The sequence below is a fragment of the Ctenopharyngodon idella genome, chromosome 13 (assembly GCF_019924925.1).
Source record: "Ctenopharyngodon idella isolate HZGC_01 chromosome 13, HZGC01, whole genome shotgun sequence".
NCBI classification, from domain to species: domain Eukaryota; kingdom Metazoa; phylum Chordata; class Actinopteri; order Cypriniformes; family Xenocyprididae; genus Ctenopharyngodon; species Ctenopharyngodon idella.
This window is the reverse complement of record NC_067232.1, coordinates 32,981,153-33,004,500: the sequence shown is the minus strand read 5'-3', so window position 1 is coordinate 33,004,500 and position 23,348 is coordinate 32,981,153. Positions and strand designations below refer to the sequence as shown.

General features: G+C 37.2%; 2 protein-coding genes across 4 annotated transcripts in view; both read right to left on the bottom strand.

Moving 5' to 3' along the window:
• The window catches only part of LOC127524564 (exportin-5-like), a 58,210-nt gene extending 55,305 nt beyond the window's left edge, over positions 1-2,905 (bottom strand). Inside the window, exons 1-2 of the mRNA XM_051916183.1 lie at positions 2,221-2,905; positions 599-720 (exon numbers count right to left, since the gene is read on the bottom strand). Of these exons, the coding sequence (XP_051772143.1) occupies positions 599-720; positions 2,221-2,322 (224 nt within the window). The 5' untranslated portion in view covers positions 2,323-2,905. The remainder of the gene's footprint in view (positions 1-598; positions 721-2,220) is intronic.
• wdr11 (WD repeat domain 11) overlaps positions 1-23,348 on the bottom strand; it is a 161,459-nt gene that overhangs the window by 58,779 nt on the left and 79,332 nt on the right. For 2 of the 3 annotated variants that reach the window (XM_051916178.1, XM_051916180.1), the window contains exons 19-29: positions 22,201-22,372; positions 19,008-19,116; positions 17,187-17,249; positions 16,886-16,951; positions 16,493-16,682; positions 12,166-12,261; positions 9,104-9,269; positions 8,390-8,487; positions 7,484-7,629; positions 6,243-6,322; positions 3,271-5,025 (exon numbers count right to left, since the gene is read on the bottom strand). In XM_051916178.1, the coding sequence (XP_051772138.1) occupies positions 4,823-5,025; positions 6,243-6,322; positions 7,484-7,629; positions 8,390-8,487; positions 9,104-9,269; positions 12,166-12,261; positions 16,493-16,682; positions 16,886-16,951; positions 17,187-17,249; positions 19,008-19,116; positions 22,201-22,372 (1,389 nt within the window). In that variant the 3' untranslated portion in view covers positions 3,271-4,822. Of the gene's footprint in view, positions 1-3,270; positions 5,026-6,242; positions 6,323-7,483; positions 7,630-8,389; positions 8,488-9,103; positions 9,270-12,165; positions 12,262-16,492; positions 16,683-16,885; positions 16,952-17,186; positions 17,250-19,007; positions 19,117-22,200; positions 22,373-23,348 lie in introns of those variants that run through there. The other variant, XM_051916179.1, reaches the window with a different exon arrangement.

Below are 23,348 nucleotides of genomic sequence, written 5' to 3'. Positions count from 1 at the left end.
AGTAGGCGTCTTTTGTGGCTGTTTGAACACATCTGACCACATGAGTGTTTCCACTACAAAAGCAATCTGGTCAAATGCATTTTTGACTACCTCTGGAAGTGGTGGAAAGTGGACAAACTCAAAACATTTTAGTTTACACCTGTATTTAGCGTCGTTCACTTGTGTTCCGATCGACCAAAATGCATCTTAATACCAGGTGTAAACAAGGCCTTCACTGCACAGCATCTCAAATGTTGGTTTGTGGGTTTGTGTTCCCAAACACCAGTATCCAAACGCAAGAGAACAAGACAGCGTTTATTTTGTTTCTTCTGCACACTTCTGCTGTGAGGCACAAGTCATTTATGATGTATGAAAAAAGAGCCACAGTGACTTCACCGATGGCAGAAACTTCTCATTTTATTAGATATGCTGCACCAATTTCCCAGGAATTGACAACTTTATTATCTTGAACACATGATTTAGAAACAGTCCTTTATTTGCAAATGTTAATACGCAATACTCAAAATTAGCACACAAGTTAAATTCGCAACTTTGTATGGAAGTATAGCTATTGATGCACACACACGCACACACACACTAAAGTGTTTGAGACACTTACTTGACTACATGCTCCAGTATCTGCAGCCCAAAGTGTCTGACCACTGCAGTCTGGGATTTCTCCGCTAACTGAAGACCACATTCAATGCAGAAAGGACTTTTCTCTTTGAAATCTTCAATAAACTACAACAAGAAAAACTATTAAAACATTTAACAACACAACAGCATCTAGTAGGGCTCATGGCATTAATAGCATTCATTAACACTTAGCTAAGTGTGGCTACTAGCATGTTTTAACATGTTTCTAGCATGTTTAGCACTCGCTGTCATATTGTAGTATGTTGCTAGTGCATCACAGTGTTTAACATGTCACTTCCTGTTGCCAGCAGGTGGTGCTATGACTATAACTGAATACGGGCATGCAGATGTGTTCAGGGCAGGACTCTTATCAAACATGTTAAGTTTGTTCAGATTGGGTATTGCATGCAACTTCCTGTTTCATTGCATTAATAGCATGCTTTAGCATTTAGCTAAGTGTTGCTAACATATTTTAACATGTTTCTAGCATGTTGCATGTTAAGTTTGGGGCAGATTGGACAATGCATGCCTGAGTTACAGCAACTTCATGTTTCATGGCATTAACAAGCATGCATGCATGTCAATTCCTGTTGCCAGCAGGTAGCACTATGACTACAACTGAATATGGGCATGGGCATGTGTTCAGGACAGGACTCTTATCAAACGGGTGAAGTTTGGGTCAGATTGGACTGATTGTTTGCCTGAGTTACAGCAACTTCCTGTTTCATGGCGAAACATCAAAATTTGTCAGGCAGCCAGGAACACGCTCTTTGACGAAAACTCAAGATCTTCGCAATTTAGCATCACAAAGGCCTTATGATTACGCTCACCAAATATGAAGACGATTCGATTAAAACTCTTGGAGCAGTTTGTTAAAGTAGTGATGGGAGAAGCTAAGCTTTTCAAAGCTTCGAATCAACTGAAAATTGCTTCGCAAAATGATTCACTGTTTCGAAGCGTTCAAGACGCCACACGCTGGTGACACCTGCTGGCCAGAACAGTGTATTTGTAACAAAAACACAGGCCAAACATGCATAAAAACAGCTTTTACAAACACACTGCAAATGTTTTATTGAAAGTAAAATCTATCCAATGCAATTAACTAAATGTAATAAGATTAAATATCAAGTGTCTGTATATGTGTTTTTTTTTTAATCAGTTTTCAGGGCTTGTTTTGTTTGTTCCAAAGATGGCTCAGCTAAACAGGCCAAAAAGAGACTTAACTACTATCCCTTTTAATTATACAAATGTCTAATTAAAACGTCTACGGATGTATAAAACTGATCAGAGATCAGGTTAACCATAGACACTTGTTCAATGGTTCGTCGCTGGGGGGCGATGAATCATGCGGCTTCACTGAGATCGCCCCCCAGCGACGAACCATTGAACAAGTGTCTATGGTTAACCTGATCTCTGATACCGAATTTCGTACACGCACGTGAAAAGTAGCGGGAGGGGCACTTCGTTGAAATTTTGTAGGTCGCGCTATGGAGCCATTTTGCCACACCTAATTCTGAAACCCATATCAGATGTAAAATTTCGCCAGTTCTGACGCGTGTGCAAAGTTTCATGAGTTTTCGAGCATGTTTAGTATTAATAATTCACCTTAAGGGCCTCCAGGCGGTATGTCTGACTGGATTCTGCCTCCATCATCACATTCACGGCCTTTATAAGCTCATTGCACAAAGCATGTATCGGTTCGGCCATGGCTTTCAAGCCCGCCCTGCAGACGGACACCAGTAGACTAGTAAAATGTTATTGCACGCTTCGCTACTAGTTCTACCTCTATGGATGTGCATTAAACTAAACTTGGCAGGTCTCTGCTGTCTGTGGACCGCCTTAATCAAGATGGCGGAAGTTACGTGACGTATGGGGATTGTAGTTTTTTTTAAATGTTCCTGACATTAAAAAACTACAAGTTAGTAAAAAAGTTAGTTTTACATTCGCTGGATATGCGCTTTTCTGTCTCTGTTCTATAGAGACGACATTCTTACAAATATAGATACAACAGTTAGTTTAAATAATATTTAACAAATGTATATGGGCAAAATTGACTACATTATTCGGATGTGTCCGTCTAAAAAGTCCTTCCACTTCGTTTTCAAACATGCCAGATCGCTTGATTTTTTTTTTTTTTTTTAGAAAGAACTTTGCATCATATTTGCAAAAACGTATGAAATTGGCTCCATTCTACAAGTTTAACCTGCGTTATTATTATTTTGACGATGTCTTTCCTTGACCAGCAGGTGTCATCAGTACACAGTGTTTCGAGCTCGAGCGCTTTGAAACCGAATCATTTTGCGAATCAATTGGTTCAGTTGATTCAGTGTCTAAAAGCGCTGTTTCTCTCCCATCAGTGCTGATAAACGGCAGGCAGCACAGAGCTGGAGTTCTTTTGACATATTTGTTACAGGAGTTTATCCACAAACACTGCTTAGTTTTTAAGAACTTAAAAGTTTAGTAATTGCTTATTTACACTCGTCCCAGATTTACTGACATCTCAGGGCTTGGATCACACAAAAGCAAAAGTGTAGAAGATTGCAGTCAGCCATGATTAAATTATTTCATGAGCCTTTTTCTCCTTCCATATGAAATATGGCCCATTAATAAAACTGAGCTATTTTATAAATAAAAAAATGAGAGGAAATCAAAATGGATGGTACAGGCTGTATTTATTACTTTGCATATATACATGCAGTATATCCATACAATAAGCTCAAACACCTGGAACATTAATTACAAATGTTTAAATAGGAAGATTTAAATGATAAAGTCATGAATAATTACTCACAATCATACCAAAACAAGGCAGGACATTCCAACAATCATAATTCAACACATGAATTAGTCATTAAAAAAAAAAAAAAAGGAAAACAAACTTTCATTTTTATATCAGACACAAAGGTGGTGTCACAAATGTGAAGTGTTTGTAGTCACATCTCATTTCAACAGGACAATATCCAAATACAGCAACTCTCTGAGATCTGAAGCTATGTGGAAACATCATACAGACAAAACACTGCATCAAACTTAAACTGTCTACAGTATATCACACAGCAAAACAACTGCATGAACAAGTGCAATACAACTACAAAATTAAGTTAACGGCTGAGGGAAAAAAGGGGCAAATTCACATCTTATATTACATGAATACAGCCAAAAACCACAATCAACTAATGAAAGGCATATACAACATTACTGAAGGAACAGCATCTGAATTATATCACATGGAGGAGTGAATGAGTTGTTTTTCATTTTTAATTTAAATTTTAACCATTTAACTATCAAATAACCATATAATAACCATTTATGTAACGTACAGTGATGCTCATAAAACCTTTAAAGAATGTCATAATTCACCCTAATTATATTTTGTTTAAAGAAAGAAAGATATAATATATATATCTTTAGGGGTACAGCAGCTTGGAGCAGAACCCTTGAAAGGACATCTCTGAAGCTTATTTACCCCTTGAAAGATGCATTTTAGTACCTTAGAGTAGTAATATATACTAAAATGCACCTTTCAGGGGGTAAATAAGCTACAGCGATGTCCCTTGAAGGTGACAAGCTCCTCCACTGACAAGCTGCTGCTGCTTTTTTTCTGAGTGTAGAAATACAATAAACCTCAAAAGATTGAATTCCTATAATTATCTTAAGGGTTACAGCCATTTCAATAATTTAACATAATAATCTTTTGAAAAAATATAATTGCTTAGTGCTTTTCTGTGGATTTTGGAGTGAAATTGGATGTTTCATGAGATTCATCTAGTTCTTTTCTATATTCTGTCTTTAAATGGTTCCCTAATCTGAAATTATAAGCGTATTTAGTGTCAAACACATAATCCATTTTAAAGGTTCTTAAAATGTGTTATTAATTATTGTCATTATTTATTTATTTTTTGGTTTGTTTTAAATCACTATGAAAATATATATTTGGTCGATAAAATAAGTGCAAGAACAGGTTTGGAATACATTACAGCAGGATAACGGGAATGTTTTTTCGGATACAACACACCTGACAACCAGCGGAGAGGCGTAAAAGACAACTATGAAACCGGACAAACCATTTGAAACTACATGAAAAGATGTGTTTGTGTTTGTTGATTACTTGTATGCTTGTGGGTGTGATAAGGACGAGATTTAAAGATACTATGAATCTTGATTTTTATGGTTTTCTTTATATTTCCTCTTTTTCCCCACTGGCAAGTCATTCTATGTTCACAAGAGGTCTGTCCTCCTCCTCCTCGCTGGGACTGGGCTCTGGCCCCATACTCTCTGTTTGGGAAAGCTCATCCAGCAGCTCCTTCCCTCTCTCTCCAGCCCGAGACGCCCAAAGCACGGCGCCCTGTTTCAGCCCGATGGAGCGAAGCAGCTTAGCGTAGTCCACAAAGGCTGCACCTATGAGCTTATGTGGAGATGCTGTGGTTAAGGAAGACTGGGAATAAGAAAGTAATACAAGTAAAAAGAAAAAAGTTTAAAACGATCAAGTTACCGTTATCTCTTGATACTTCTTACAGCCTACCTTGACCCCTAAAAGTATGTGGAAACTTAAGTGGACGCCAAGACACTTAAGCAAAGGGTGTCTTTTAAGCCAGTGGTCCATTTTCAAGAGTTTTGAATTTCAAAAAACATTTTTAAAGGTGAAATATGCAATTTTTTTATGTTAAAATAGGTTTTCTTAACCCAGTTTATTATTCATCACTACTATTAGTACACCACTCATGGGTTTATCTCCCCTAAAAGTGCAAACGTTGAGCCTCCCAGACATCATCTAAACACTGAGAGGTCCACTCAGATCCATCAATCTCTTTCCAGCTCAACCTATAGCGTGTGTTTGGGGTGTGGCTACTGGTAGCAGGCGGAGCCAGAGTGTGTTTAGCCGCAGTGGGACCATGACTGATGCGTTACATGGGAAATGACATTCAGCTTCGGTTACAGAAGTGGAAGCCAAAACTTGCTGCATTTAAACCTTCAAATATTAAACAGGTCCTGAACACGTTAAAGTGAACGGAGCATTGAGATGCTTCACGCTACAATGGACACTTCAATACAACATCATCATGCACCTGTTCAGAAAGACAAATGTACCAGTTTAAAATATTTACTTTACCCCCAGTTTCACAGACAAAGTTTAAGCTGGTCCCAGACTCAATTACATGCTTGAGTTGTTTTAACTGAAAGCATATCTTAAAATATGTCAGTGCCATTGTTTTATCTCAAGATGCACACCAGTAATGTTTTTTTTTTTTTCTTTTTTCTAGGGTAAGTTTATAAAAGCTACTTAAATTTCCTAAGGCCTAATCCTGGCTTAGTCTAAGCCCTGTCTGTGAAACTGGGCCATAATGTGTCCAATGTAGACAGACTCAAACAGTTGTGGTGAAGAGAAAGACTGGGAAATGTTTAATTGACTAAAATTTTGTCAACATTTAGGAGAACATTAGCATATAGCCTCAAGCTAACAGACATGACCTAATATGATTTCATAGGATCTTTATTATTTTAGTTTGCAAAAAATGTGTATAAAGTACTAATGATAATGGAAAAAAACTGCAACATTAGGTTTAAATTTAATAGTGCCCTGCTGCATTTTGCTGTTTGAAAAACTGGAAGATGCATCAGAAGGATATTAACGTCGTCATTTGTCTCCATCACACCATATTTCAAGCAGGCTTCGAGAAAGAGTGCAGCACGGTCGAAATATCTCATGCTGTCGGGAAATATAAAGATATATTAGAGAAAAATCTGAGCATCGTGTCCTTTATCATGCACATTCAAATGTAATGGTGTTTAGGAAAGGATATGTCGATCAATATTGTTTGTGTTTGGAAAAAATGCATAATTCTGAGTGACACATTGAGACAAATTCTCACTTAAAAATTCATTATGCAATTTTAAATGAAATGTTCACCCAATCATTTACCCTCATGTTATTTCAAACCCATATGACTTTTAGAACACACAAAGCAAAAGTTCTGAAGAATTACCATGATGTTCCAAAAAAACAAAAAAGCACTATAATGTAGTACAGTATATTCCAAATCTTCTGAAGACAATATCTTTGAGTGATGAACAGATCAAAATGTTATTGCTATTCACAGATAATCTTTCTCTCTGCTGTAGCTCTTACATCTCATTCACATTTCTGCATATTCAAAACTTGGCATATGTCATGTTAAAGGGGTAAGTTCACCCAAAAATGAAATTTCTGTCATTAATTACTCACCCTCATGTCGTTCTACACCCGTAAGACCTTCGTTCATCTTCAGAACACAAATTAAGATATTTTTGATGAAATCCAAGAGGACGAGAATACTTTTTGTGCGTGAAAACAAAACAAAATAATGACTTTATTCAACAATATCTTCTCTTCTGTGTCATTCTCCTACGCAGTTTAGGTTCAGCGCTTCCAGGTTCTACGTCAGATTGGCGGCTATTTTAACAATGTCTTTAGTACCTTTCTGGACCTTGAAAGTGGTTGTTAAATTGCTGTCTATGGACGAGTCATATACCTCTCGGATTTCATCAAAAATATCTTCATTTGTGCTCCGAAGATGAACAAAGGTCTAACGGGTGTGGAACGACATGAGGGTGAGTAATTAATGACAGAATTTTCATTTTTTGAGTGAACTAACCCTGTAAGATGGATGTTATTGATGCCACACCGACATTCTACAAAACATTTCCTTTTGTGTTCCACGAAAGAAAGAAATTCCCATACGGTTTTGGAACAGCATGAGAATTTTGTTTATGTATTTATTTATTTATTTACTATTATTCCTGTGGGAGTTAACAAACTAAACCACAACATGGATGAATGGTGACTGAATGGGCTAGACAAAAAAAATCAAGAAGGAAAAGTAATGCCCACCTGTGAAGCATCTCGCCCACTTTTTGAAAGCATCCTAATGAGAGCAGGACCAGGATGGCCTTTGACTTCAGATTAACCTGAGGAGAACACAGATGCTCTGCCCAGCGCTTCAGCACATCTGAACCTTCTGCTGGATTCAGACGCACCTGAGAGAGAGACATTAAGAAATATGTGATTCCAGAGCATTAATCTTCCTTACTATTCACAGATCGTTTGATGCATATTGATCACAATAAACTGCAACCTAATTGGCTAATTGTTTGGCTGCTCCATTCTAACTGGCTGGCTTCCACATCATTTTCCAGTGTCAAGAGGAAGGAAGCTTTTTATTAGTCCATCAGGAAACAAAGTTAAGTTTATATAAGAAAGCAGGTGGATATAATGAGTGCTACCGCAGAAAATCTGCACCTGTTACTTCAGAGAAATGGAAACTCACAAAGCCTATGCACACTTTCCCACTTGCCACGTCTAGTACTGTGGCATCCTCAATTTCAGATTTATCTGTCTTTGGAGCATAAAAAGCTGTGGTTGGTTGTCTAAATAGGTAGTTATTGGCCAGAACAAGCTGCAAAGACTTTTTTGTCAATAGTCAAAAGTCTGGTTTCTCAGACATGACCTTACTTGCAAAATCCTTTAGGATTTACTTGAAACATTGTAATTTATACAGTACTACAACTACTCAACTTCAAAGTGCTTCTCTTTGTGTTCGTGATTTGAAGTCTCTAAGAGTGTAGACATGTTGTAGTAGTCGTGACATTTGAAGTAGATTCATCGTCTGCTTTACGTTTACCTGGTAGTTCTTTCTCAAATCCTTTCTCTTATATTTATACACAGCTACCTGCACTGTGAATATATCATGAACATTTGAAATATCAGCCTGCTCTAGAATGTGTTTGCTCGAGGTACCTTCGCCAGCCAGGCAGCACGGTTCCACTCTCCATATGTCTGCAGATAACGACAAGCATCTGCCGCTTTGTCAATCAGGCAGAGCAACTGCACACCCTCTGAGAGTCAATAGAGGGAGAAAATGAAACACAGTCAGAAGCATTTGTGTGGAATAGGGCTGATGTGCTCTTGTCATGTCTCGTTAGTCTCTGAGTTAATAAACTCATACTCTGGCAACAGCCAGAGTATGAGTTTATTAAGAATGAGAGAATGCATCAATAATTTTAGTAATTCAAAAAAGTTATTTTTTTAATGCAGAATATGCAATATATCATTTATTCACTTTCTTTATGAATACAAAACAAGTATTTATCTTTTCTTTTTTTTTGAAATAAGAGCTGGACATGTTTTCATGACATTCACCCAGGCAGCCTTCTAAGATAGCATGTTTTGACTAAATTCAGGCAGCACTGCATGTATAGTATCTATTATTGATAAGGCAATCCCAGAATACAGTACAATAACGTATATTGGTCTCACATAAAGCTGTTGTATGGCTTGTATCCTATAAAATATCGGGATATATGAACTACTTTTATGATACTTTCTTTTTCTTGAGTTTACAGCAATTGATCAATGTCTGTTTTCATTGTATGAAAAAGCACAGCTTGGACAAGCTCCTTTAGTGTTCTATAGAAGAAATAAACCATACAGCTCACACAAATAATACCCCACCTGCCAGCTTGCCATTGGCGATCATGTTTGTGGCCACCAGTTTAATGGTGCTCTGAGACGGGCCGGATGAGGTGATGGTGGTCACCAGACAGGCTTTCAGAGAGTCGCAGTAGTAGCTGGAGTTATCTGCACTGGTCTCCAAAAGCAACTGCACCGCACGGTCCGTCTGATGAACAAAGAGAATACAACTGTTTATTCTGAATATTATTTGTGAACTGATATGTTTTAAATTTTAATTAATAGAACACTGATGTCATATTCCGGTTGGCCATATTTGATAAAAGTAATAAGACTAATGCACAGCTTTCAGAGGCTTTAATCAATCATGTTGTGTTCACCATCATTTTTGAGATCACTAGTAATCTATCACTTCTTTCAAGTAAATACTCTTTCATATTAGTTTTTCTACTACAGTTCTCCAGATGCCCTTGTTTACGACTCTCTAAAGCATTCTTGAAAGGACAGCTATGAATGATGGATTTCCACCCTACAGGTCCTTCAGACAGCAGGAGACTGCAGAACAGAGTCATGTGTGAGGCGTGCCAGTTTGTGTACTGTTCATGGGAAAAACAACTACTGAACCATTACCCATTAAAGCGGCCCAGGCATATTAACGGCCACCAAAGTATTGTATATTTGGTGACCCATTTTTAATTTTTTATCCATCTAAGAGAACAACACCATCTGCAATCGATTAATTAGTTACTGATCTCCTCTAGCTCTACCCCTCCTGTACATGTACTTATCGTGAGAAGGGTATACTGATAATCACACATGCACTGCAGAGAAATATACACTCCGTCCGAAATCGAATAATTCCCTACTATATAGTATGTGAAAAACAGTACGCCGAAAGATTAGTATGTCCAAATACATAGTATTTGAAAACAGCTGACGAAAAGAACAGGATGACTTCCACTGAGATTCTGAAGTGTGCATTAGATGGACACTTTACTATCCCATGAGGCCACGGGAGAGGATTTATGAGTAGCAGTGAAGAGACACAACTGTTGGTGGTAGGTCACGTGACAGTAACAACATGGCAGATGTAGTATGTCCGAATTTCATTCATACTACCCATATTCATACTATATAGCAGATACTTTTTTAACAGTTGCAAAGTAAATTCAAGGTTAGTAACTACTCAGACAGTATGTGATTTTGATGCACTGATAGAGAGAGAAAGATGTTCTCCATCTCACTTGCACAAAAACATTCAGTGTTCCTCAAAATGAATAAAAACAGTGAAATGCAATCTCAGAATTTTATGCAAACCTGTAATAATTAACTATATTAAATTACACAAATATACTTTATGTATACCAATGTCTTTGCTGTTGACCTTCAATGATCTAATTCAACCATACTAATAGATTTAGAAATAAGAGTGTTGAACTTCCTTCTCCTGTATCCTATTCTTCTTTAATCCAGAATGGCAGCACAGCTGAAAGGTTTGTTTGAGCTGCTCCCTCTACTGTACAGGAGTAAATATGCTTTTCCTTCAGCCTGAGACATGTAATCAGATTACTTTTTTCAAGTAACTAGTAAAGTAACACTTGTAATGCATTACTGACAAACACTGACAAAAGTTATACAGTATCTCACAGAAGTGAGCACACCCCTCACATTTTTGTAAATATTTTATTATATCTTTTCATGTGACAACACTGAAGAAATGACACTTTGCTACAATGTAAAGTAATGAGTGTACAGCTTGTATAACAGTGTAAATTTGCTGTCCCCTCAAAATAACTCAACACACACAGCCATTAATGTCTAAAGCGCTGGCCGCAAAAGTGAGTGCACCCCTAAGTGAAAATGTCCAAATTGGGCCCAAAGTGTCAATATTTTGTGTGGCCACCATTATTTTCCAGCACTGCCTTAACCCTCCTGGGCATGAAGTTCACCAGAGCTTCACAGGTTGCCACTGGAGTCCTCTTCCACTCCTCCATGACAACATCACGGAGCTGGTGGATGTTAGAGACCTTGCGCTCCTCCACCTTCCATTTGAGGATGCCCCACAGATACTCAATAGGGTTTAGGTCTGGAGACATGCTTGGCCAGTCCATCACCTTTACCCTCAGCTTATTTAGCAAGGCAGTGGTCATCTTGGAGGTGTGTTTGGGGTCGTTATCATGTTGGAATCCAATATGTTGGATCATGCTCGGCTTCAGTATGCCACAGTACATGTTGGCATTCATGGTTCCCTCAATGAACTGTAGCTCCCCAGTGCTGGCAGCACTCATGCAGCCCCAGACCAAATAAGTTTATCTTGGTCTCATCAGACCACAGGACATGGTTCCAGTAATCCATGTCCTTAGTCTGCTTGTCTTCAGCAAACTGTTTGCGGGCTTTCTTGTGCATCATCTTCAGAAGAGGCTTCCTTCTGGGACGACACCCATGCAGACCAATTTGATGCAGTGTGCGGCGTATGATCTGAGCACTGACAGGCTGACCCCCCACCCCTTCAACCTCTGCAGCAATGCTGGCAGCACTCATACATCTATTTCCCAAACACAACCTCTGGATATGACGCTGAGCATGTGCACTCAACTTCTTCAGTCGACCATGGCGAGGCCTGTTCTGAGTGGAACCTGTCCTGTTAAACCGCTGTATGGTCTTGGCCACCGTGCTGCAGCTCAGTTTCAGGGTCTTGGCAATCTTCTTATAGCCTACGCCATCTTTATGTAGAGCAACAATTCTTTTTTTCAGATCCTCAGAGAGTTCTTTGCCATGAGGTGCCATGTTGAACTTCCAGTGACCAGTATGAGAGAGTGAAAGCGATAACACCAAATTTAACACACCTGCTCCCCATTCACACCTGAGACCTTGTATAATGAAATATGAACTGCAGCAGTGACCAAAGTGTCCACATTACATTCAAACTAGTGTTTTTAGGAATATTAATAATAATAATAATAATAATAATAATAAATGTATTACTATTAGATATTATCTATTACAATTGCAATACAACTTGTAATTTCATAATAAGTATATTAATAATTTTACTTTACCCTACAGTGGTATGTAAATTCCATCAGAAGTGTGCAGTTACTTACTTGTCCCAGCAGCAGCAGCTGGTCAGCACACTTTTTAGTGTGTTCATAGCTGGATCTTTTCACTTCTTGTAGACGAACTCGCTCCAGCTGAAACCTCTAAATGAGAGAAAGAAGAAATGAGAGAAGTCATTTTGTGTTCCGCAGATGAATGTTCTGGGTGACATGTCTTAGTAATTCATTACAGTAATCATACTAGTAAAGCATTACTGCCCAACACTCCCCCCATTTGTCTGGTTTCACACTCACTTGATTCTATTGAACCCTGGTGCATTTGCATTCATGTAATCACAAACGTGCATAGCACATGATAGAAAACAAAAGTTGCGTCAATATATTGTGATTTATTATTCATTTGGTGCTTTTATATACAGCAGAGTGAATGACATTTACGTCAACTGTGAAAAGCGGCTTTTTTGCTGCTTGCAAACAGAATCTTTTGAGGAGAAGGTATATATTAAACTTATATTTCAAAAGAATGCACAAAATCCTGTTTTGATCTGATCCACATTAAGAGATAAAAGCAGCCAAATCAGGACTGAGATGATTTGAAACTCTTGTTCCACATTGAAGAGAATGTTTCTAAGGATAGGTGTACCTTATTGATCCCTCAGTGGAAAGTCATATTTTATTCTTCATATTATTACTAGAGAACTGGCAGAGATTAATTTGAATTATCAATTAACACTTCAAATGACACTCGACTCGTACAGCTTCATTCTGCTGTTTTTCATTTTTCTGTCACACAAACTGCTAAAATATGCAGTGTGATTTTACAAAGCAACTTTGAAAGCCTCATTGCCAGCTTTATCTCGCAATATCTCAGCAAATAAATCAGAAAATAATGAAATCAGCAAATAATGAAATTTAGATGGTGTCTTTAAAAACATTCTTGTGAGAAGCATAACATTATCAGACAGACCGCTTTCTCAACAACACATTGGAAAAACAAACTTTGCTAATCGAGCCCTGCAGATAAGTCTCATTGCATTCTGTGCAATTCAGATCTGTAATAATATGGAGGGCCATTTCTCAATTTTGCAGTTGAGAGCTTTACACCTCAAGACAAAACTTGTCATGCTGCTTTCAAAATTCAATGCATTTTCCCATAAAGGGGTACTTCACGGCTGGAAAAATGAGCTTTCAATCAAACTTGGCTGCCTATATAGTAAAAAGGTGACAAAAAATTGAAATCGGCTTGGGAAAACCTGACTTGGGAAAACAGAGAAAAAAATCTTTCATTTGACAAACAGGTAGGAAAATCTCAAACCCCTAAATGCACTGGGCATGTTGCCGTCCAAGGCCAATCCCACCAGTCTGCTATGGATATGCTTACCAGAGTCAAATACCACCTTGCTTTAGTAGGAAATACTTCTTAGCAAACTTTGTCATAACGTTGTGGACCTGTATTGCTCGTGAGTGCAAGAATTCAAAGAGTAAATGGGAGTGAGTTACAAACCTATGTGTTTGTAGTAAACATTTTAAACTGGATGACCACAAACACAGTGGGGAAAACGGAGGGGAAAAAATTGAAAGAAACAGCCGTTATGTCAGTTCTGCCCAGACCCCTGAAGCAAAACACCGTCGTGTACATGTAAGAAAGCTGTTGCCATTTATTGCTCCATTTTTACCATAATGCTGTTTTAAGAGTAGACGTAGTCTGATACAATGTGTGTTTTGTATATTTCAGTGATGAACCTACCCTTACAATAGCTGTTTTGTTAATAACCCTCTGTCGATCTGACTGTTCGTGGGCGGGGATACAAAAATGCGAAAGTATAATCTGTAGCTTTGCAGCCACAAAGTGATCAGAAGTCAGTGATTATTAATGAGAGTTGGTGGCACTATGGATGTCAACGAGTCAACAACCATCGTCTATGTGACAAAGTTGAAGAGAATACAAGACAGATGTGACCTGGAGCAGTAAGTAACCACCTAGCCACCATCCAGAACAGTATAGCAACACCGTAGGAACCACAGAGAAGGCACAGTGCACCAATAAACACATGGAACACCTTATTAACTGCATAACAACGCCCTGGCAGTCACATACACAGGGTTCCCACTCTAAGCCAAATGTCAAATTCCCTGACTTTCACTGACTAAAAAGCTGAATTTCCATGACCTATAAAGAATGGAAAAACAGGTTGTGCTGAGCACTGAGCAGACAAAAATCAGCCACAGACAGTATTTTAAATCCATCCATTTGCAAACTTTACAGACGTTCACAGACGTTTTAGTACAAAACTAAGTTAAACACTCTGTATGAGTCACTACTAAAAGACACTACTTTTTTTTTGTGCTTTTACCCGTTAAATGCACTTTGATATTTTTCTGTACTATTTTTACAGAAATGTATTTATAGTTTTTATGTTTTCAGGGGTTAAAAGCTTTAGAGGATTTTCTGTTTCTCATCAAGTTCATCATTCAGTCTTTTGATTTCTTCACGTTTAGTTTTTGTAAAGACCATCTTAGACTGTTTGACACTAGGCTACTTCTGTAAATGGTTATGATTATTTAAGTCTGAAATAAATAATTAAGAATTATTAAATAATTAAGTCCCATAATATTTTTCCTTCAGAAGTAATGTTGGTAGTTTATCCAATGTGCATTTATTAATTTATTCATTCTACCATGGTGAATAAACAAAGGTAACGGCTACGCATGACCAATTTGAAAATTCTGTGCGACTGCCACTAGGGGGCGAAATGTGACAATCGTGCAGTGAAAAGGCGGCTTACCGTGTCCTTTTTTTTTTTTTTTTTTTAAGCTTACCGTGTCCTAACCAGACTTGACAAAGCTACAAGACAACAACATCAATTGTAAATCACAGCCAATCATAACAGCATGTGGGCGGGCTCTGTTCGCAGCTAAACACGAAAACCAAACGAAATTAAACTAAACAAAATTAAACCATAAAACATTATTCAAAATACATACTCAGTGACTGATACAATCTTTGTCATGAAATACACTTGTTTGAGCTTTGCTTAATATTAAAATGGTTTGAGCTTGAATATCATTTTGCATGACTTTAATAGCCACTATGAGAGCAACAATGGATAATTTACCTCAGAGTTTGAAAGAAAATAAAAAGAAACAAGAATGTTCAAACTGTAAGTGATAAATACTTTTCTTTGTGCATTTATGTCCTTGTTCCCTCTCTATGACCTGAACTATTAGCTGCAAAATCCCAGAAATATAGAAACCATTTCAAAAATAGAATCCTTTGTCGTGTCGCGGCTGGTTAGGACAGTCTTTGAAGTGGTCATTTTGTAGCCAAAGCTCTTGAAATGTACATTTTCCTGGCATGTTTGCCTTAGTTAACAGGTACAGGTGACTGCATTTGACTTAAGTTGATGAGCGGGAAGGGAATAAAATGCCGCTGAAAAATAGCCTAATCATAACAATACGCAAAACACGTGGAACAACGCAATAAAAAAAATGCGCTATAGAAAAATTACATTTTGATAAATGGAAACTAAAATTTAAAGAGACAAACAAAAATCCCTGATATTCCATAACTTGGACAAAAAAAAAAAAAAAAATATATATATATAATTCCCTGACTTTCAATGTCTGGAATAGACCTTTTAAAATTCCATGATATTCCAGAAATTCCATGACCCGTAGGAACCCTGCACACAACTTTTAAGTTTTGCACTCACAAGCGACAAAAACTTTTTTGGTTTATTACGCACTTTCTCACAATAAAGCAAGTGAGTTCTGTATAATGGAGTGTTTTTAATTTTAGGTGTAAACTGCACAAATCCAATGATTCAAATAACATGACAGTCTCTCTCCATTTAGGAAGAATAACTGACTATTATAATTAAACCCCTGAAGTCCTGCTGAATATTGATGTGCTAATATTCAGAGTCTCTCTCTCTGAAGACCTCTCAAGAATAATTGTGTCATAAATTCACTAGTATACTTCTAATCCCAGTCTAATTACTTATGCTCCATTGATGCCATTCAGTAAACTGTAGAATAGAAGTACAATAGCACATTCTCTGAAGTAGATTTGAGTGGTGCTTTCTCATGCTGGCACAATGGTAGGGTGTTTTGGGTGGCTGCTCGGTACATGTCCAAAGTGTCTCTATAGCCTTGTTCAGATAAATGACGTCTCTATTGCCGCACACTCACCACCACCGATTATCCACTCGGCTACAGTTAATAAAAATGTGACAAAAGCCCAAATTCTGAGGCAAATCGGTGCTTGTTCACAATCACTATGTATGAATTTTTAAATTATCGCTACAAGGACTCAATGCATTCTTGGTTCTGAGGCTGTAATATCCTCTTCCATGCGTATGTCAGCAGCTCATACCTGGAAGAAGGAGCTTTCACACAGGGTGTCATGGCAGATGTCCAGGTGGCTGCCAGGGGTTCTCTGGGGGCCCTCAGCTGCTGTTTGGCCTTCTGGGGCAGATCCGCTGGGCTTGGAGCTCTGGGAAAAGGACTGGATGTAATGAGCAGCTACTGTCCAGAACTGAAGGTCTGATTCATCACCAAACAGCCTGATAAAATATTAATAATAATTTGAGGAACTCAAAGGCAAAACAACAACAACAACAAAAAGGTGAAGGTGCTTGAGCCACTAAATATGTAGCCTACAATTAGAAAGTCTTTACAAATACAATATGGTTCTATCTAATTTAAAGCTGAACTGGAACGGATTCTCAGTTAAAATGGCACACGACTCTGCTGAACAGACACTTGCCGAGACACAAGGAGGCAGCGTTGCAGCAAATTCAGATTTGGATCCTGGAGAACACTTTTGATGTCACTGAGTGAGGAAAAAAAAAAAACTAGTTAGACATTATGCAGAATAAAAACATCATGTGAGAGAGGGCATCATGCGCTCTTCACATAAAACAGCGTGAGCCATTTGAGGATAATTTTGTCCCTGCTTTTATTTATAGGTACTTCTTTGAAGGCAAAGAAATGGCTTTGAATAGCCATATTTGAATTACAGAATTATTATAGAAACAGTGCTGTGCTTTTTCTGGGAGTGAACATACTTAGAAAGAGAGTTGAGCTGTTCCTGGATCAGTCCCTTGATTTCATCTTTCTCTATGTAGTCTCTAAGGATGAAGCACACAATACAAGTCAAAAGAGTTCATCTTTTTTCTGGAATCAAGTTGCTGTTCTTGTAAAAATGCCTGTTCACACCAAGTCTGCTAAGAATAGATTAAAACAGACCAACTAAACAAAAATAAACTGTCAAAACAAGGGTTACCAGACATTTTGATTGATCAATGGATTTCCATAACTTTTCAGGCGTTCATGATTACATTCTTTAATGAAGGCTTGTGTGGGAAACTTTTATTTGTCTGTCAGGCACCAACTGATTCAATTTATAGATTTAAAAAATTATACTTATTAGCGTGTAAATATAATAAACTCTGACTTTATATAATCTCTCGAAGAGCGCAATATATAGGTGAAAAAGGAAGGACAAAGTTTTTTATATAATTTCCATGACTTTTCCAGATCTGGAAATCATAATTCAAGAATTCACTCTGGGAATCTGCAAATCTATTCACAGAATTGTATCTAAATGCCACAATAATAATGGAAAAAGATCAAACAATACATCTGTGTGAAGGGATTCATAGAGATGCACATTTCCCTTAAAAACATTGATATGCATGTCTGTGATCTTTGTGAATAGGCTTTTATATTGAACTCTCCGAAGCATGAATTATGAAATCACAAAAGGAAAACAGTTTCTTGTTCTTCAAAACAAGAATATAATCATTTTCAATCGCTTATGTCATGGTGTTTTGAGAGAGTTACACATTAATCAAGCGCAAAATAGGAACTTTCCAGACAGAATGTGATGAAGCACGACCCGTTTCTGAAATGATTGGCTTGTGGGGAGGATTTACTCTACACAAGCACTCAAAATGAGCAATATTTTTAATATTTTAAATTCCTGATATTTCCAGGTTTTCCACGGTCACAAGAACCCTGTAGGAAATTCCATTTAATGGATATGAATTAATGATAAGTAAATAATTAAAACTGGAAAGCACCCAAGGGGATCAAATTGATGCATATGAATCAACATGCCATTTTTGCAACTGCAGGGAACATGTAACACAGTAAGGATTAAAAACAGTAAATGTACATCCATAAAATGTACAAGCAAGGTGTTTTTAATCTACATGGCAATGAAGCTTCACTGACAATAACTTTATTTTCACATTGCTCAGCATTTCATTGAGATGTTCTTGTCTCTATAAAAACTGTGCCAGAAGGAAAGGTCTGAAGTGCAGAAATTAAAAAGTTCCAAATCTTAAAAGCCTTCAACTTGGAAGCACATTAAGTTTTTAATGGGAACAGTTAATACGTGAGAGGTCATGTTTATGCGTATGGTTGCACACACAGAGAGTGTTTGCTCATTCCTGTCACTGCTGTGCACTCAATTACAAGGCCATTTTTACTGTTTACTAAACTAATTAGGTCAATGATATGATTCCTGGTTGTTAGAGAAAGGGTAAATAATATATTTTGGTTTTATAATGCCTTGGTGATCAGTAATTGTGTCTTGTATTTGATGTTATTAATGGGGTTGACACTTCATGAAAATAAACAGGCTACCTTCGAATTATCAGCCCCACTGTACTGTACTGGAAAATTGATGAAATCAGCAAGATTTTTTTAACTAAGCTTTTTACTTCTCTCATATCTCTGCTCTAACACCTACGGAGTAAAAGGTCAGATCTTGTCAGCGGTATTAGAGAAGACATGGTTTTCACAACATACTGGAGAAAATTGTGCTGTGAAAGACTTTTGAATGGAAACGGATTTGACAGAATAATGAAGCCGTCACGCACATGTGAGTGATGTCCATGGTGAATGTATCAGACCACGGCTGCAGCAGCAGAAAGGCCTTCAGTGTGAGAGCAGCACGTGGCAGCAGGAGATAGGGACACCATACTGGATCTGAAACAGAGACAACAGAGGCATTTATACATTAAACATACAAGTCTAATAGAATTAGAAAACCTTTATTGTCATTGTACAGCAGTACAATGAAATTTAGTCTCATTCAAAAGTGCACACATACAAAAATTTACAATTTAAACAAATGTAACCAGTGCAAATATGACAAATATATACAGTAAACCAGTGCAATGTAAAATAAATAAAAAAATAAAAAATTCTAACCAAACAAGTCTGTCTGATGGCATGATCCACTTAAACAAAGTTCTAGCACTGAAAAATAAAATTTCATATGTAAAGTGTACAAACTGAGAAGATGAATGGCCCCCCAACACATTTATCAGCTATCCTAACCAGGTCAAGAAAAAGTCGGAGTTTGCAATATATTTTTCCTCCCCTACCTCGAAAAACTTGCTGTGACTGGGTGCACTTAAATTTCCTGTATAAGGATGCTTTCCTGTCACATATCACACATGTGTACTTCAATAAGCTGACAGAACGCAGGTTACATTTATATGCCGGACAAATTCGGTTCTGTCGATCGGTTTATTCTTAAGCCGTTAAAAATGGTTTAATGTGTTTACATGACGCACAAGTTGTCAGCTGTTTATTAAAGGGTTAGTTCACCCAAAAAATATAAAATTCTGTCATTAATTCCTCACCCTCATGCCGTTCCACAGCCGTAAGACCTTCGCTCATCTTCAGAACACAAATTAAGATATTTTTGATGAAATATCGATGACTCAGTGAGGCCTCCATTGACAGCAAGTTAATTAACACTTTCAATGCCCAGAAAGCTACTAAAGACATATTCAAAACAGTTCATGTGACTACAGTGGTTCAACCTTAATGTTATGAGGCGATGAGAATACTTTTTGTGCTCCAAAAAAACAAAATAATGACTTTATTCAACAACATCTAGTGATGGGTGATTTCAAAACACTGCTTCATAAAGCTTCGAAAGCTTTACGAATCTTTTGTTTCGAATCAGTGGTTCAGAGCACCAAAGTCACATGATTTCAGTAAACAAGGCTTTGTTACATCATAAGTGGTTCGAAATTTCAAAATTACACGATTCGAAACAAAATATTCAAAAGGCCTTTGAAGCTTCATGAAGCAGTGTTCTGAAATCGCCCATCACTAGTTATTGTTGAATAAAGTTTTTTTTTTTTTTTTTTTTTTGGCGCACAAAAAGTATTCTAGTCACTTTATAATATTAAGGTTGAACCACTGTAGTCACATGAACTGTTTTAAATATGTCTTTAGTAGCTTTCTGGGCATTTGAAAGTGTAAATTAACTTGCTGTCAATGCAGGTCTCACTGAGCCATCAGATTTCATCAAAAATATCCTAATTTGTCTTCCGAAGATGAATGAAGGTCTTACGGGTGTGGAACGACATGAAGATCAGTAATTAATAACAAAATTGTCATTTTTGGGTGAACTAACCCTTTAAGCATAATCGGTTTAAGAATATGCTTGCAAATGCACTCAGTAAATTACCCATCACCATTTACATTAATAATTAGATTAAATAGAACCTTTTATTAGTTAGGCTAGTAGTTTTTGCTGTGGTATAAAAATTTAAATCAAGAATTGTGCAATTTCACTAGTATGTAAAATGTTACTGTCATAACAACCTTATTTATTAAAATAAAAGGTTACATGGGTCAAAAACAATGAAAACAATAACTAAATGTGACAATTATTTTAATGGGTTTTTTTGTGAAGACTGATTTAGGTTTATTAAAATTTGTTATTTTTTAAGGTCTATAAAATGTTAAAAATGATGGCTTTCAATTAAACTGTAATGTTGAATGGCTATAATTACTAAGTTCATGCCCAGAAATTAAGAAAAATAAATCCATTTAATATAGACATCAGTATCAGTTCTGGTATCGGTGATACTGGCCATCATTCATAGTACTTGTTGTTACAATTGTTACAGTAAACAATTTAAAATGTAAATTTATGTTGTTTCTACATTCTACATTACATTGGAGAATAAATGTGAAATTTTTACAATATAAAAATATATTACAAATTTTAATGTTAGGTGAGATTAATCACGATTACAGAAATATTTGTGATTAATTGGTTTAAACGACTGACAACACTAATTTAAACTAATTATAACTGTTGTAGACAAAGCCTAAAATACAAAATTTGCCTTTATTAGACATTAGAAGAAATTACATTTACATTTAATCATTTAGAAGATGCTTTTATCCAAAGAGACTTACAAATGAGGAGAACAATAGAAGCAGTTAAACCAACAATAGAGTAACAATATGTTAGTGCTCTGACTAGTCCCAGTGAGTCTAGCACAGATTAAAAAAAAACAAAAAACCCACAAAATTTTGATGGAATAGAAATTTAAGAGAATAGTAAGTGTTAGTATTAACAGGTCATGTGTTAACGTTTCTTGACAATGGCTAAAGACTCAGCAACTCGGGTTGAGTTAGGCAGGTCATTCCACCAGCATGGAACAGTCAAGGTAAAGGTCTGAGAAAGTGAATTTGTGCCTCTTTGGGATAACAACACAGCTTATGCACCACATAAGAAGCAGTGAGTTTAGATATAGTGGTGCAGAGCCAGTTGTTTTATTGAAGGCAAACATCAGTGCCTTGAATTTGATGCGAGCAGCTATTGGCAGCCCGTGCAAATTGATGAAGAGAGGTGTGACTTGCGCTCTCTTCGGCTCCTGCAAACCACTCCTGCTGCAGCATTCTGGATCAGCTGCAGAGGTTTGACAGCAGAAGCTGGAAGGGCTGCCAAGAGAGCATTACAATAGTCCAGTCTGGATAGAACAAGAGCTTGACAAGGAGTTGTGTAGTATGCTCCGATAGGAAGGGACTAATCTTCCTAATGTTGTATAAGGCAAATCTGCAGGACCGCCATTAACTAAATTTAATTAACTGGCTGAATCTCACAAGAACAGTCAAGAACCCGCCCAGGTCCCTGGATCATATTTCTCCCCAAACTTAAAACAAAATAAAATACATTTAGCAAAAAAGAAATGAAATCGATTTTAGGACCTTTACCAGCTTTTGAACCTGTGACATTTTTCAGCAAAAAACACTCACCTGTCAGGTCCTGCTCATCCATTCTGTAACTGGCAGACTTCATGGCCATCTCCAGCACTCTCACGCAGCCATCATCTGATGCCAGCACCACTTTATCTGACGTACACCAGTCGATATCCAGAATCCTATAATTCACGTTCCGTCCCACTCTGATGCTGCTCACCATCTGCACCTGTAGAAGTATGTGACAGCATTATCTTAAAAGAAAAATACAGACAGTAAAAAAAGTCCAAATGCTGATTCTGGTAGATTATCAGCACTCTTAGACTACAGGACCGCAAATACTGTAACTGTTGTGCATTTAATATAACTATAAACACACTTCAGAGTTTCCCATAAAATCTTGTATTCTGTCTAAAACCCTTGAAAGAGTTAAATGTGTTAAAGGATTAGTTCACTTCATATGAAAATTAGCCCAAGCTTTACTCACCCTCAAGCCATCCTAGGTGTATATGACTTTCTTGTTCCTGATGAACATAATCGAAGAAATATTAATAAATATCCTGACACATCTGAGCTTTATAATGGCAGTGATAGGGTTCAATGAGTATTAGCTGAAGAAAAAGCTTCAATCCACATCCATCCATCATAAATATGTGCTCCACACGGCTCCGGAGTGTTAATAAAGGCCTTCTGAAGCGAAGCGATGCATTTGTGTAAAAAAAATATCCATATTTAAACAAGTTATGAAGTTAAGTATCGAGCTTCCACCAGACCGTCTTCTGTATTCAACATATGCAGAAAGTGTAAAACTCTTGCAGTTCACAAAGCTTATGCTACGTCATGCGCCTTCCCCATTCAACTTACAGAAAAGGCTTAACTGACGCGATGCCAGTTTACACTTTCTTCGTAACCTGTATACGGAAGGTGGTCTGGCGGTCTAGCTCGATATTTGACTTCATAACTTGTTAAATATGGATATTTATTTTTTTTTTTTTACACAAACGTTTCGCTTCAGAAGGCCTTTATTAACAGCTGTGTAGAGCACATATTTACGATGGGTGCATGTGGATGGAAGCATTTTCTTCAGCTCATATTCACTGAACCCTATCACTGCCATTATAAAGCTCGGATGCGTCAGGATATTTATTAATATTTCTGCAATTATGTTCATCAGAAAGAAGAAAGTCATATACACCTAGGATGGC